Source organism: Barbatula barbatula (genome assembly GCF_947034865.1).
Source record: "Barbatula barbatula genome assembly, chromosome: 4".
In the NCBI taxonomy this organism is placed as follows: domain Eukaryota; kingdom Metazoa; phylum Chordata; class Actinopteri; order Cypriniformes; family Nemacheilidae; genus Barbatula; species Barbatula barbatula.
In genome coordinates this window covers 5500435-5517805 of record NC_136768.1, presented here as the reverse complement: position 1 = coordinate 5517805, position 17371 = coordinate 5500435, and the positions used below count along the sequence as shown (strand labels likewise).

Below are 17371 nucleotides of genomic sequence, written 5' to 3'. Positions count from 1 at the left end.
ATCAGGAAGGGGATGATACACTCAGCACCAGGGCTCCAATGCCGTTGTACTTCCAGATAGGGTGGGATTTATAACGCAAAGATGTGAAAAGCCGGGATGTTAGTGAGTTTGAAAGAAAGGCTTGGAGTAATCCAATGACTTTCTATATCATCTGTCATCAGGGGGCTGAGTTTACCATTTTCACTGTGTCTTATATATCTGAGAGAGAGAATGGATTGAAGGGAATAGCTGACAGGCTTTGGTATTGCTTATGATGTGTAGCTCTGAGGGTCACTAATGTTCTCTCAAGACATCTTGCTCCCTGACTGGAGCAGCACAGTGAGATGCTATTAAAGCAAACAGGAAATATTGCAAGATGGGAAAGCTCAGTTAAAGGTATAGTTCACCAGAAAATGAAAATTACACCATAATTTACTCACCCTCATGCCATGCTACTGTAGGTTTATATGGCTTTTTTCTTCAGTTTAACACTATATTAAATAATACCCTGGTTTAATACGTTTTGAAAGGTGACTACGTTTTTGAAGCTCCCCAAAAACACATCCATTCATGATAAAAACATATGATTCAAATGGGTAAATATGTTTTCTGAAATCAAACAATACTTTGGTTAGAGAATGCATTCCATATTTTGGGCTTATTTAGACAATATTAGTAAGGTACATCGATAACATCGAGTCTAATTGGTTCTTGTGTGTCATGTGACTAGTCATGTTTTGCCATGAGGATGAGCAAATTATTTTCCGGTGAACTGTACCTTTAAGAATCGCTGTTGGATGTTTATGTTTGTTTGTTTGTTTGTTTGTTTTTCAAGTTGGTAAATAATTAAGTGTGAGAATTTGGGATGTGGAAAGCTGCCAGGTTTTAAAATCTACTAGTAAGTGTATAATTTTAACAACTAGTCCATTCGTTGGTTTTGAGAAAATTAGGCAGCATCCACCAGCACCAACTGGATGGTATAGAAACATAAAAAAACTGATATCCAACATAAAGGAATAACCGTATTCTTAAACTTTACTATCAAAGTCTTAATTAAAAAAGATCTGATACAGATCAGATGTCCCTCGTCTCTGCGCGTTAGATAAGAAACATTGTGCGTGTTCAACAGCCAGTTCAGAACATTAAACAGCTGGTGGGCTTTTATGTATAAGAGTGAAAGAATGAGACTCTAAAAAATACTGGCGTTTAGGTTAAATACAGATAAATTCTGCATAATAAAAATAGCATTGCTCTCAACAGACCATTTGAATTCCGACGGTGAATTTCTTCATATTACTGCTTAATGGGATGGAGCTTTTAATGTGTGGAATGAGGGTATGAAACTTCTTGGAGTTCTTCTATGAACGAGGTGACGCTCTGCTTCCAAAAAAACATTTTGAAAGATTTATCCTTTAATTATTGGAAAGCCTTTCGGAAACCTTTAGATCACTGCGTAGTAATGTTTATGCAACCTCCAATCTACTGAATGTTTTTGTTATTCTTACTTCCTTTCAGCTCAGTATTCCAAAGGTATTAAATACATCAATTCCTTGCAGAACTTCCGCTAGGTCACTGACTGTACGACCTTGTATCTATAAACCCTAATAAGAATGTAGACTAAAGCCTAAACCTGGATCACATAAACAAGCGTAGACCTGCACGGCATACTAATACTTTGTTTCGTAGGCCTCTTCAGACCCCGGCATTAAAAAGCAATGAAGTGACCCTCGGGTCATCTGGTAGAAGGCATCCTGATTGGCTCTTAAAGAACGGAAATTGAGTTTAGCGCTCCACCCGAGCACATTCAGGGAAGGACGTTCAGGCTCTTGTCTGCCTTTGCACTTCTCGCATTACTATGCCGTTTTGCGCATGCTGATATAGACTTAGCGCTGTGAAGCGTTCTCAATGCTAACACGCTTCTGAATGTCAGACAGCCAGCCGACACCAGAATGAGTGCATGCATCACAAATATGTATTCAAACACTGCAAATATATCAATCATCTATCTATCGTATATACAGTATATCAAATACTCAACTACATTTCTTAATAATTTGTAAATTTTTGACCTTTAATACCTTGATCGTTTGAAAGTACCTTGAAACTAAAGTACATTAAACACTAAACAAAACATTGATGTATTACGTTTATTAAAGTGAGTTATACATCTAGTACTTTCTTACTTTTACTCAAACGAAATGTTAAAAACTCGAGAAAAGTAAGAAGGTACTAAATGTTTTATGTATTTCAGTTTTAAAGGTATAATATATTCGCTGTGATGTTGTAGTTGTTTCTGCGTGCTCAATTTCACTTAAGGTTGTTATATTGTACCAATATATTTTTGTTTATGTAATAAAATTAGCATAAAAGCCTCAACTGGTTTAAAGAGGCTTACTTCACATACTGTGACAACATGCCCCGATAACAGTTAGCATACCCTTAACTTAACGAACTGCATCTTGAAGAATAAAAACGAAATAAATAAATACAGAATTAACCTCTCCTAAGAAATATTCACCGGAGTATAAAGTGTGTGAGGCAAAACTCGTTCGGCCTCTATACACAGGTCGATTCCAGCAAATAACAACTGGAGATAATCACACACAAAAGATTATTTGTGATTATTATAATTGAACAGCCCTGCTATATACAAAAAAAAGAGTATTATATTGGAGACAAAACTGCAGGAACATCTATCAGGCATTTGATTACACCTTCCCTTTATAATACACGAACAATCCCTGCTCTTACCACACACACACACACACTATTGAGGAAGTAATGGCTCTCATCTGTCCAAGCTTGATTACCTTTAGCCTCAAAGGGTTTCTCACCGTCTCTCAGGCCTGTGCAGATCTGTGGTGATATCATGATGATAGATCCCTGGTCTCTATGCTTACACAAAAACACATGCTTTCTCACCCCTCAATGTCTCTTTCCATCTGTTTCACGACCTCACCCCCCAGTCTCTGTTTTTGTAATCTCTCTTTGCAGACTGTGTGCTTATGTTTTCGAAAGCATTGGTCATGATTCCAAAATTAACTAGAACGGAGGAAAGCAAAAATAGAAAATGATGAATGCAGCGGTCGGATGCTGTGTCTGTTTCTTCTCTAAGAGAGATGCTGTTGGATATTTAAGACCTTGCAGCGCTTTACAACATGACTAAATGCTGGTCTTGTGTGATGCAAAAGAGATGTGATGCATTTTTGTCAGGTCTGCATCATTGCAACGCTCCCTGGTTTGACCTAAAACATTGTTCGAGTCTTTAAGGATTTGCTTCAGATTTGATTTAGCTTGTTCTTAATTTATTTGACTACTTATTCTATTTATTATTAAATAAAATAAATAATAATTGTTTTAATCCTTGTATTATTATGAAAATGAGTTGTGTTGTCATATTAAAGGACTGTTCTGTACTTACAATTTGTTAACTGTCTTGATTTAGGTTTCAGACTGTTTGCACTTTACTGGCAGTTTGTAAATCATCCTTTTGGCCATTTATTTTCGGTTCACACAAAAATAAAAATTCTGTCTTCATTTAGTAGGAAAGTTGCTATATACATGTCTTTGTTCTGTTCTGTCACAAAATGAGATGTTTTAAAGAATGTAGGAAAGCTAACAGTCTGGGGCAATTTTGACTACCAATGTCATTTTTCCGACTGTTTTGGTTACAAACATTCTTTCAAATATCTCTCTCTGTGTTCATCAGAACATAACAATTTGTTTAACATCTTTGTGTACTGTCCCTTTAATCGCAGTGCTTCAAAGCAATGCCAACTCAGTTTCTAGTGAGAAACATTACTTAACCCAAGGTTAACAGCAGCCTTAACCCAAGGTTCAAAGTACACAATTCCTACAAATAGAATACAAAATAGCGTTGCTCTTTGTATGTTGTAACCTATACCTGTTGTACATGTTGTGTGATGTTGAATGTTTGACACCCATCCTCTCTCTCTCCTCTCCATGTGCTCAGTCAAGGTGCAGAGGAGTAACCGGACGCTTCCCTGGGAATCCGGAACCAACAACAACAGCAACTTCCTCCCCTACCAGCACTATAACACCTACCACCCCGACCAGTCCCACAGCCAGGCCAAGCAGAAAACCTCTCCGAACAACCCCCGTAATGCTACCTCCTACCTTCCTTCATCCTCAATTTTCCTCATCCTCTTGTATCCCTCTTTGTGTCTCTTTAATATCATCTCTAAACAGATTTATTTATATTAAGGCCCCGTCTTCGTGGCGGCGTCGTTAGAGTGCGAAATTGATCTTCGGGCTCGCTATTTAATACAAAACTCCAGGTCATTTTTTGTGACTGTTAGCGTAGCGAGGAATCCCTCCACTGGAAATAATTTCTTAGGATACAAAGTTATCTTAATAATGATTGATGTCTCCATCTCTCAAAAAATGGGCGGCACTTTGTAGCTCAAAGCCATCATTGGGGCGCCTCGGTTCTGCTATATTTTATAATACTTTCTTTGTTTTGTTGTCGTTTTTATCGGATTATATTTGATCTTCTAGAAAAACAGAGCAGGACTAAATTGTTTTAAGGCGGTTTCTCCGAGCCGCTGAAGCTAAAACTGTTCTTCGTGTTTTTCGTCTCCTTTTGTTCTCTGTTTTATATTTGACTTTTATTCCCCAACTGTGGGCGTTGAGCACATTAGGGCAAAGAACAAAGATGGAGTACAAAGTCAGAGAAGCATCGAGCCATTTAGCCAATTAGAGACTGTGGGAAATGGTGATGTGTAACACAATCTTTATTAAGGATAATTTCTTGTAGACATTTCAGGCCCTAGTGAATTATAGGACATCAATTATAATTGACATCCATTTTTGCATCCGGCAAGCTTCGCTTATATACATGGTGCATGCAAAGTATACATTCGGGGTGTGTTCTCTGAGAATCAAACCCACAACCTTAGTGCTCAAACTGAGCTACAGGATGGGATGATGTGTCGCTAACAAGATTGTTACAGGTCATAATTTGCCTCATTTAACATAAATAAAGCTTCGAGTCTGAGATGATATAGATTTGTTACTATAAATTCCAGCCGTCAGGCCTCTATTGATTTCTTCTGCTGCTGCTTTCTGCGTGTCAAGGGCACTGTATTATTGCTGGAGATGGTTTTCACGCTTACTGATTTGTAGCAAGAGAAAGGAAGTCATTCGTCTTCAATGAGAGATGACTATTTGTGATGGCCAGTAGCAGTCACCATCTGTGATGCTTTTAAGTTTTTGTTTATGCAAATATGCTGTGATGCAATCTGCTATGTGCTAATCCGAGTTAATTGATCGGAGGTTTCGTGATCTTCCTCCAAGCTTACATATGGATGCCGTTGCCGAGCAGCCAACAGTATAGCGACTCGACCTCCAGTGATTTTCGTGTCGTCTTTTGTGATCACACTTTAAAGGCGCCTTAAGCAGTGTTTTTTCTAAAATCCCCCAAAATTATTGGAAAATTGCACCGTTTTGATTCTCGCTGGCAGCCTTTGGCTATGTAAACAACAAAGAGGGGAACAATCTGTACAGTTTTAGAAAACTAACACATTAAGAATCGCTCTCTGCCTGTCGTTTTGCACGTGGCCAGTCGGGCTAGCTTGAGTGACTTTGGAGACTGGACTTGGAAAGAAAATGTGCAACAGTAAGAAAAATAAGGGTTTTTGCATCTTATTATAGTATCTCACTTTCTCACCCGCCTGCACTTTATTGAACAAATCGTTGTTGGTTACACATGCCGTTATTTTAAGTGATCGTCTTTTTTATTGCTACCTTGGTTTGCAAGTTATAAATAGCAAATTCCCCTTGGTTAAGCGAGACTTTTTCCATCTTTTAAAAAGGTATCCTTGTTTTCATGAAAGCCCAAAGCTCCCCTAGCAATTACATTATTTAAAGGGATAGTTCACCCAAAAATAACAATTCTGTCATTATTCATTCACCTTCAAAGTTGTTCCAAATCTCACACATTTCTTCGTTCTGATATAGACATATAAAGATATTTGGAAGAATGCTTATAACTCAACAGTTCTTGGACCCCATGGACTAGGAAAAATTACTTCATAATTGTTTTGTTCTGTTGAACACAAAAGATGATATTTAGAAAAATGTACAGTTCTGGTGCACCTTTGACAACCATTGTAACTTTTCCCACTATGGTAGTCAATGGGGTCCAAGAACTGTTTGGTTACGAGCATTCGTCTAAATATCTTTGTGTGTTCAACCAAACAAATAATTTTATACAGGTTTGGAACAACTAAAGAGTGGTTTATTCATGACACGACTCTTTAAATCTTTGTTAACTTGTCAATATCTGGATTATATTGAGCTAATTCCTTAAAAAATGAATTGGACTTTAGCCGATAGCACTTAAAGCTTTGTATAGCTTAGCTGTTTTATTCAAATCAAAAAGGTCATTGCAAAAATGACTTGCGTGCTCCAGGAGCAGACAACTCTCTCAAATGACATCACAAAACAAATACTATAAACAGATCCAATCCCAGTGTGCCAGCCAAATAAAGCATATATTCTGAGTAGTGACTGAGTAGTTTTTTTAAGCAAGCGCTCAGGAATTGGTTTTGAAGCGCACCATCTGATCAGCATGAGCTTGATTTGCCGCAGTCGTTGGTCGGATAGAAAGTGTCTTTTAGGCATTAGGAGTATTTTTAGAACATTGCTTTGATGAGCACAATTCACACAATGTCAAACAGGAGGGCACTTTCTCCCGTGCTTTAATGAGATGTTTTGCACTATTCTTCGGATGTTGACAAACCACCAGTCTCTATCCAGAACCTGTTATGAGACCACTTAAAATATGATAGAATCTAAATAAGCAATTGAGTTGCATTGAAAATAATGCGTTACAAGTGAAAATTATAAAAAATGCAAATTAAACCCGGAAACAAAGTTTTATGATTTTTTTCTTGCTGCATTTGAATCTGTTAAAGGAATCCAGTCTTCTAAAATGTTTTTGTTGCGTTTCTCGCATAGCTCTGGGTTCTTCCTTTTCGCCGACCTCCATGAGCGCTTACAGTCTGAGTTCACTCAACATGAACACGCTGCCACGCACCATGTATCCCACAAGCCCCCGCGGCACCATGATGAGACGCAAACTGAAGAAGAAGGACTACAAGAGCTCAAGTACGTCTGACATTATAATGAATGTGATTTTATTTAAGAATATACAAGTTGTTTTTTCCATATAATACAAATGAATGGAGTCTATCGTTTAAAGTGATAGTTCTTCCTAAAATGAAAATTGTGCCAGATAACAACATTCTTCAAAATATTATATGTCATAAAAGAAAGTTATACAGGTTTGAACTGACAAGAGGGTGAGTAACTGATGACAGAATTTATATATTTGGGTGAACTGTCACTGAAGGATCTTTATATTGTTCTCCGAATGTTTTACAAACAGACTTTTGGATAAATGGTGCTTTAAATAATGATAAAAGAGTTTTTGTAAACTGTACCTTTAAAAGTGCAGCAGTCTTTGCCCATTTCCGCTTTCTTCCATTCTTTAAAATCTTTCTTTTTTGTCAGAGTGGCTGAAATAAACAGAAAAGGCTTTGCTATTGATTTCCTGTCAAATTTCTCTAAAGTATCAGCACCTTCGTGCAGGCTCCAAGCGTGGACTTGTCTCGACTTGTATATTGAGTTTAAAATGTTTTGCCTGCTTTTTCTATTCTTGCAACAAAACAGAAGCTAGGATCAAACTGCAATCCCTCTGTAATTCAGAAATGAACCTTCCTAAATGCCACATTATGTTACAACGTTAGTTAAGCTATTTAAAGTGACGCACCAACATAAAACCAGTAGAGCCGTACATCTGTTATCCTCCCTGTCTCGGTTATAATAGTCTATCTTTATGAATTCCAACCTATTGCACAGTGTTCACGTTTTCCTCGCCCCTCATCCTTTGGGTGGATAAGTAAAGACTATGTATTTGAATGAGATCACAGAGCAAGATAACGCTTACCTGGATGGAACAAGTTCAGCCTCCCCTGCCCGTATCTGAAGCCGCCAAGCACAAGAGGGAAATTACACCTCTGGCTACCCAGTAATTAGATCCTGAAAGATATTTCATATCCTTCAGCTAAGCAGCGTCGCCGGCGCCCGTCTCCTCCCCCGCCAATGCCGATAATTACCCCACCACACTTTCATATCTTGTGAAAATGGGGGTCTTATCTTCTGCCACGGCAAACAGGACAAATAAACAAACGCTGGGACTTGGAAAACAGTTAATCAGCTGCCCACATCACTGACTGCTTTCACACTAACTTTCTCATTGTGCTGAACGTTTTTTTTGTTTTTTGGGGGTTTGTTTGTCGCAGTTGTGGTGTTGAGCTGGGGTAAGTTGATCAGGCTGGTTGTTCGGGCGCCTGCTGTGGATAAACTGGATGTTTAATTGAAGTGAAAGCACATGTTGCTGCTGACGCAGGATCAAGCCATGGTGACATCATCAGCCTCAAGGTTTGATCCAATGAGATCGGGTCCGCACTCAAGTGGATACTCAAATGCTTTTTTTTTTGTTTTTTACCTATTGTATTTAGTTTTTTCTTCGTAATTTTCTATGATGTGCCACACTGGTTCTGAACATCTTTTAATAGTTTCGCCTCCCGTAGTGTCCTTTGTTTTTCGTTTTCCAAATATACGAGTCTTGAAAAACAAAGCCTGTGGTCTATTACACACATTTATGTTCAGTTTTACCGCTGTGAGTGCGAGCGCAGCCTCTCATACACACATAGAAAACAGATTTCATAATGGTTCAGATATAGACATATCGAGTGTTTTTCATTTACTGTAATAAATGAAACATGCCCTATTTCATCAAACCAGAGTGAAAACACCTTATGAAGGCCAGTGCTTTTGTATACTGTACACTGGTTCTTCCCACACAGACGGTTCATCAAGGAGGTCTAAAGTGCCTAAAGAAAGCGATTTGTTGAAAGTTCATTCATCTCAATGGCGGTTGCTTGACAGGTGCATAATGATGTCATGTGTGTGTTGCACACGCTCTGTACTGCACTGAATATTTATGATATTTATTTATTTTAGGGCCAGTTACATGAGTCATAGTCTCGCATAGCCAGACCTTCATACTTAGCCAAGACCTGACCAATAGGCCATATGACTGACAGGTAATGCAACCAATCATGTTTCGTTTTGTGCCGTGTCACGTATTTGCATTTACGATCGTGTCAAGCGTTAACAGCAACAGCGATTATACGTTTATCCCGTGAATTTCGCAAACTTTAAAGAATTAAGCATTTTGTCGATTGTGATGAATTCTTACTGCAACCGATGTAAACAGGAAAGCTTATTTCTTCGTGCTGTTTCCTGGCAGACCGTTAAAGAACGCGACACTTACGTCTCCCCTAAATCCTGTAAAATTCAACCAATCAGATGATGACTTCGAACTTGCTGAAGTGCTTCCAGAAAAGTGTGTCTAATGCGTCAGACGTTCAGCCAACAGTCCGTGGGTGTGACGTCTCAGGCTGAGACTACATGAGCCATAAAATGAGGTCCATGGAAAGCAGATGAAAGATGCACACCGTTTGTAGAACTCTGGACTGCACAGGTGGCGACTTTTGCGGTCACGTCAGAGATCAGTTCTCACAAGCTACAATAAAAAAGGAAATAATAAAAGATGCGTTCACTTAATGCATTTTCTGATGATTCGTCGCTTCCAGATTTTGCACAGTGGACATTTTGTTGCATAAAAGGTGGTAGCGGTTTATTAAGAGTCCCTCCTTAGGTTATCTGTCGACGCCACTTGTCAAGCTACAGTTTCAAAGATGAATCATTCAAAGACAGGTTTCCCACAAAGGGAGAGGGCGAGAGAGATTGATAGATGGAGGAAGTCAGAAACATGTTGCCAAGTCACCATCAAACAACAATGACACGTCTGAATGTGATGTCAACCCATCAGGACACATTGAGAGATAATGCAGAAGGTCACAAAACTGCTGTCAGATCAGACACAGATTCAAAGTACCAGTGAAGGTGAGGAGAGTTTGTCTTGTCAACACACCCCACAAACATTCCCACACATTCTCTTAAAAGCCATTCACTGATGTCTTTTCTAAACCTTGTTTACCCTTGTTGAAGCTAGTGTCATGCTAATTTTAACATTTTCCCCTTTGTGCCTCTGTGGACTGGAACAAACCGGTCTGCGTTTAATGTACTGTGACCGAACTAGCGCTGCGCCCCTTCGACGCGAGAATATTAGCATAATTTAATTGTTGGCGATTTCCTGTGGTTGTCACTCGAGGTGCTAATGTGTTCTGCAAGAAGAAAATGTGATTACATTAAAGGACAGAGTTGAGTACTGGAAGGCCTGAGACGCACATGTGTTAAATGCAAATGCTTCTATCTACTGTATGAAAGCTCAATTATGTGCATTGTTGTGATTTCAACATCACCACTAGGGGTGCTATAGCGTCAACCAATGTCGCTAAATGTTTGCAATGCATCGGCCAAGCTTTGTATATCATTTATTTTCAAAGGTCTTGGGTAACTTGTGCAAGGCACAGATCCGGCCATGTTATAAGTGATGATTCATGTCTTGAGTTGAATGCATTGGAGAATGTTAACATAAATCAAGAGCTTAAAAAGTTTGACTAGAAACAACCAAAACTGGCTTTGAGTCTTTTCTGAAGAAAACAAAAGTGCTCTGACTCATTCTGAGGTCTACGGTCTACAGCTGACTCATGTGTCTGTGGGAAGCAGAAAAGAACATTTCTCGCAGAAGGATTGGAAAGAAAGAGTAACTCTCCCATTCTGGAAGATCTGCACATCATGACCCCTCAGGTGTTTCCTTGTCTACCAGAGCCATTGAAGTCAACCAGATATGAAGACTCCACTTAACCAAATCGCCCAGAGAAGCGAGACTGATCAAAGACCCCAAAGCATAAAAGCCCTTTCCAGTTATTTTGTAGTCTGCAGGCCAAAGATGGTGTAACCCATTTACGAAAAGACCAGTCGGTATCATTTTACGTGCTATGGATGCGAGAAGTCCCAAACCGATGTTGATCGATGTGTCCCGCAGAACCGTCCCTGAAACATTTCAGCATCCTCCTCGCACACAAAGAGATGTCCTGTCCTCCTCTGCGTCACATCAGCCTCCCTTTCCCATCCCTCATTCCCAATAAAAATGGAAAGGTCACCGCATTTAGAACAATAAAGGTGTCTGGTGCGTTAAATCTAGCCTGCATGCATGGCCATCAATCTCAGACAGATGGATTCTGAAGTCACAGTAGAGCGATCCTGGGAGAATAAGGGTCTCTTTAAGAATGCGTCATGTCTGGATTCTGTTTTCCCTTGAACCTGTTGTGGTGGTGTAAAGAGCTTTTGGGTACTCGGTTTGGTGTCAAATAGCCTGCTAAGATGTCTCATATCGTCGCATCGGATTGTGTAATAACATCTGTTTTGGGGATGTAGCAATTCCATTTCCTTTCAACTAAAAAATAAGCTGTGATGTCAAGATTCAAGTGGCATGTGACCAAAACCATTATGTAAAATAAGTTAATACTATACGTGCAATAATAATAGAAAGGCTATTTGGCTTAACCAGAACAAGATATTGATATAGCGTATGTATTATTTAAAGAGGCATTGCAGACGGACGCCTCTTGTGGTCCATTGGGGGTTTAATGTAGCATTCTACTACAAAATAGGATCTTGAATATCTCCACATAATGTCTGGAATGCTGAATTTGTTAGATTGTTTTCACTTGTTTTTTTTTAAGGTGTACACAGTGTCAACAAATGATGAAAGGCATAAAATAAGTCCTTTGAAGCCTGCTTTTAAAATATTTTCTGGCTTTACGATTGAGATGCATTCAGTGTGATTTATTGAAATAGACTATTGTAAATGGAGCGCAGCGCTGTATTTAAATCAGATTGGTTTTGCTTATGTGTCTGTTTTCCAGACTTTTTTCTTTCAATCCCTGAATTGCAAACATCAGAGTACAGTGACCCGATAAAGTATTTTATAAATGTTTTTCACATTTATTTTTTATACATTTTGACACTTCTTATAAAATGTGTTTTTAAGAATGATGCTGTAAGGCAAACCTTTCACAAAGAACATTCACTGAAGTTCACCTTGACACCAGTTAACTAAAAGTAATTGCAAAATGTCCAAAGGTAAGGTTCTGAGAAAAGGTTGTTGTGTTTACAGATGCCACAGGGTTTAATATTTTGCTGTCTGATAAAATTACAGTTTGGGTGTAGTCTCCGGGGAACTGTGTATAATTTCTTCTGTGTTTTTGTTTCTATCAGAAATGGTCAAAATAAGATTTTCTTTTACATTTGAATATATAAAATGACATGATCTGATGATGAGTGCAGATTAAATTTTTATACTTATAAATATGTGTACAAATGCATAAAATCATGTTTTGCCCAATACAGAAACCGTTTCTAAAAAAATAAAAACTAACCCTCTTTCTCTCAACAGGTGTTGTTCAGGCTTTTGTTGAAACTAGCACCTATTGTATGATTGCTCCTGTATGACATACCACACATTGCTCCCTGAACTCTTTGAAAGTTGCTTTGGATAAAAGCGTCTGCTAAATGTAAATAACAGAGCATTTCCAATGGCTGTGTGGTCTGATCTGAAACACTAGTACACTAGTTTTCATTTCAGCACAAATCCAGATAAATCGGCGCAAAAGTCTGAAAAACTGACACAAAAAGCTTTTCGAAACCATGTTGTTTACTCACTTTCATGTCATACCAAACCCATATGAATTTAGGTTTTTTTAACACAAAAAGAGATGTCTTACGATTCTTTTCACCATACACTTTTATTCCATACAATACAACAGCTTGGGTATTGCTCACAAAAATCTTTGTATGTTCCAAATGGGAAAAAAGTATTAAAGCAGAGTTTTCATTTCTGCCAGAGTTGTTGCTTTAACGGAAGCGTCTCAAAAGTCTCCTCAAGAGAAATCCCGACAGTTTTTATTTTGCAGGCAATGACAATGATGTGCCTTTGATTCTTTATGGTACAATTTCCCTAATGTGCAACCCTCCTTTCCTGTTTTTCATCTCTGTAGTGTCTTTAGCATCCAGTACCGTGGGGCTGGCGGGTCAGGTGGTCCACACGGAAACAACAGAGGTGACCCTTATCAGCGACTCCATCATGGGTTTTGGAATCCAGCTCCAGGGAGGAGTCTTCGCAACGGAAACCTTGTCCTCCCCTCCGCTTATTGCTTACATAGACCCTGACAGCCCTGCAGAGCGGTGAGACAATATTAACCCCCAGCGCTTCATAGGACCTAGTAAAAACTCTGGAAGTTAATATTCTGGGCGCCCCCTCCGATCCGGGGCGCTCGGCATGTCTTAATTGTTTGCGTTATCACAGAAGTATGAACTTCCCTTTGGGATTCTTTGATATTTAGGCTTGCATCTAATTTCGATTATCTCAACATATCTCTAATCCCGTTACATAATTTCTCTCAGCACACAGCTTGTCCTTCGCAAGCGCTCGTAGAGAGCCGAGGCTTCGTCCGTGATGTAATGCAATGATCGCACATGATATATAACTGCCCGGCCGTGACAATTTGATTTGGGTTGTGCATGTGCCGTGATTGACTGCGCCGTTACGTGACAGAGCGCTTGAGTGTAATTACGTGTGCGTAGTCGCCGCAGCTGGCAACGGAAGGAACTTGCACGGCGGATGAGATTTAGCTCGCAATTTCACTGTAACTACTGACCTGAGCAACAGAGATGACTCGTAGACGCCAGCTGATGTTGTAATTGCAGTTAGGATGTTAACCTTTTAATGTCTGTGATTTGATGCTGGGAGGAGAATCCTGTTAAAAAAAATTGCATACAGAATAAAAGTTAACATAATATATTGTAGTTATTGACACATAAACATACATGTACATGTATAATATATATTTAGGAAATGTTTACATGTATTTTTTTTATTTATTATATGTTAATTTTTATATTTGATATTTTTCTTAAGTATATGTATGTATGGCTAATGTGTTTATAAGTACAAAATGAAATTGTACATTGCACAGGACTTATATTATGTAAACACACAACTTTGACTCTGGTTGTGATTAATCGCGATTAATCATTTGACAGCACTAGGTATTTCTTGTCTCAATAGTCATGTTGTTCACCATAAGCTTGTAAAACCTTCTGGGAATTCTGATATATTCCAACAAGAACCAACATCCAAAAGATAATGTATGCTGGTGACCAAGTATGACAGTAAAGCATTGGGTTTGTTTTGCTCACAGCCTGTTTTGGTATCAGTGAAGATATTTGGATGCCTCTGTTGTTGAAAAACTTTGCACTTTTACTCTGACCTTGAAGCAGAAGAGAAGAGTGCGTTTGTACTTTTGCCTAAAATGTCACATCATCTACCAACCGTTGTTCATTCAGTGGTGCCAGCTGGCTAGTACTGCTCTCTTTCTCCCTTCCTTTTTCTCTCTTTTTAAAGGGATAGTTGAAATTTTTTATGTCATTCCAAATTAGTTTGACTTGCTTCAGCAGAACGCAAAAGAAGATGAATTGGTAACTAAACAACACCGGGCCCATTGACTTCCATTGAATAGACACAAAACCACTAAAAGCGAATGGGGGCCAGTTGACAACATTTCTCAAAATATATTTTGGTGTTCCACAGAAGAAAGAGTAATGAACTGTCCCTATAAGAACATTCAATAAACATTCAATGACGCTAGTCTTCGGCTTATCATAATACAAATAATTGAGTTTGCGCTACAATTACCCAGGTGTGGCGTGCTGCAGATCGGCGATCGCATCCTGTCAATAAATGGAATCCCCACTGAGGACAGCACGCTTGAGGAGACCAATCAGCTGCTGAGGGACTCCAGCATCACCAGCAAAGTAACCCTGGAGATCGAATTTGATGTAGCAGGTAGGGACAGGAATTCATCAATTCTAAGCCTGTTTAGGGATGAGCGATCCATCTGGCCGCCTCCTGCTTTCGTCCTAGTGTTGATGTTTGTTCTAAAAAGCCGGCCCGTAATTCAGAGAGCACGGCCATCTGGCGCAAGTTTTGTGTGTGAAAATGATTAGCAGCGCTAGACAAGTGCCCGTGATATAACAGCTACTGTTTTCAAACAGACATCCACAGGAAAGGGAAAGCTCGACGTGGTATTTATTCACTGTTTTCTAACAAACACCACACAGCGTATTCCCTCATTTTTCCATCTCTTGCTGTGCTTCAGTGTAATCACAGTACAGGCGCAGTACGCCAGGTCTGGCCCTTGGAACGGCTGCGATTAACTTGTCTTTTCATTGTGTTTTGATATTTCATTGTTTTCATTTAGCTTAAAAATATATTTTTGTGTATTTTCGCTCACAAAACTAGAAACCATTTTTGTTATAGGGCGAGCTATAATTTAAAAAAACATTTTTGTATGAATCTGTTAAAAGTCATTTTTACAAGATGATGCTGAACATACAATGGAAGTTAAAACAAAAGCATGTGTATTATGTAAGGTTGTATCACCCCTGAGCAATATTAAATTAGATTTCTTTTGATATATGAAGGGTTTATACAACAAGTGCTAAATAATGACTTTTTTAGGAACTGATCTGCTTTGCGGCCGTGTATTTTTCATCTCTCGGACCAGGTGGTTATTTCTGTGTCTCTTTTGTTGGTTTTGAGGTAATGAACTCGCTTGAATTATTGAATGATGGTTCCAGGAGCAGTGGCCTTTATATGTAATTGCTGGTCGCTGGAGTGCGGTGCATTTTTCTTTCCTTTTTTTGTTGTTTGAACAGGTTTGGCACCACTTTCAATCTTTCTCCACCTGATTTACTGCCCAAGAGAGGAATGTTTTTCTATTGAGATTTCTGAAGATCTCTGCCAGCCTGAGCTTTTGGGACTTATCTCTTTCTATCTGACAAAAGGACTTGCACTTTGTTTTCTGAATTTTGACAATCTGCGAACCAAGCGTTGGTTTGGTATAGAATCTCCATGCTTCTGATTTAAAGTGCTATATAAATCCCAGGTGTTTATAAAACTGGGAAATGTTGCTAGATAGGCTTGTGTTTAATAAAGCTCTCTGTGTCTCTCCGTCTCGTGTAGAATCGGTCATCCCAAGCAGTGGAACCTTCCATGTGAAGCTACCAAAGAAGCCAGGTGTGGAGCTGGGCATCACTATCAGCTGTAAGCATTTCTTCTTTTGGTGTACTATGCAAATTGATAACCTAGATTCAAGATGAAGCATGCAACTGTTGATACCAAGGTCATGGGTTGAGAAATGCATAGGTGAACTGAAAGTTGTGTTGGACAAAGCGTCTGCCAACTGTATGAATGTAAATGTATGGAAGGAGACAGTGACGGGTTATGTAACCACGTGTCCTTTGAATTCTTTGAGTTTTAAAGAAACTCAAAGAAACTTATTTTCCGTCATGGTTGACTGGATAAATCATATGGCTTATTAGAATACTGAGGGAAAATGCTTCGTTGCTCACAAGATATACTCTTATCTGGACGTTCTTTAAAGTTGTTCATAAATTGAAGTATTTTAACCTTGACTATTGATTTTTTCAAAGCAGCAGAGTGTATTCAAAGTAGCAATTTATCATTTTGCTCTGTGTGTTTTCTACGCATTGAACCCACGACCCTGTGTTTTTTTATTTAATAAACCACACAAAATGTGAAACTTTCCATGACAGCTAGTAAACATCATGCATTTTTATCGTAGGGCCTATAGACTAGCACAGCTTTGACATTTTGATGACTTTTGTTATACAAGTCCAGATCCACATGAGGGTGTTTAACCGATGACAGAATTTAATTATAGGGGAGAACTATCCATTCAGACGTATTTAACTAGACCCTCATTCGTCCTTCGTTTCAGCAACAGCTGAGCATTGTAATATATCACTCACATTTTCCCCTTGACCGTTTTCGAGCCATTATTGTCTCCCCTGTCCTTTAAAAGCAGACTACCTTTCAGCCATCATCTCCCAGAGGCTCATAAACGGAGCTCGTTTTCTTGAAAATAAATATCAGGTCTTTCCCTTCTCACTCTAGAGAACACACTGTGTCTCCTCTCTCTTTTTCATTCGTTTACCATCACCTGACTTTTGTGAGGAATGTTAGATGTAGACCCGCCCGCAGATTCAATCAGTTTTCCGTCGGCAGTCGGGGCACCGCAGAGATCCGTTCGCAAACCCCACGTGCCAATCGCTCGAAGGCCGTGCCAGCTGCTTCATCAATGCCGCTTGTGCCGTCGAGCCGGAGTGATTCATCAACTCATCCCAGCTCTGTCTTGTCATATGGACTGTTTTCGCCATTACAGCATTATGATACAAACCTTCTGCTTTTAGTCAGAGAAAGCTTTGTCAAATGGTTTCGCATCCGTTGGCTCCCATGCAACAGCCCAAC

The 17371-nt window shown here is 39.2% G+C and overlaps 1 protein-coding gene across 4 annotated transcripts in view; it reads left to right on the top strand.

Moving 5' to 3' along the window:
• grip1 (glutamate receptor interacting protein 1) overlaps positions 1-17371 on the top strand; it is a 181661-nt gene that overhangs the window by 139970 nt on the left and 24320 nt on the right. For all 4 annotated transcript variants that reach the window (XM_079454785.1, XM_079454783.1, XM_079454782.1 and 1 more), the window contains 5 exons: positions 3953-4099; positions 6961-7110; positions 13038-13224; positions 14739-14884; positions 16064-16144. In XM_079454785.1, the coding sequence (XP_079310911.1) occupies positions 3953-4099; positions 6961-7110; positions 13038-13224; positions 14739-14884; positions 16064-16144 (711 nt within the window). The remainder of the gene's footprint in view (positions 1-3952; positions 4100-6960; positions 7111-13037; positions 13225-14738; positions 14885-16063; positions 16145-17371) is intronic.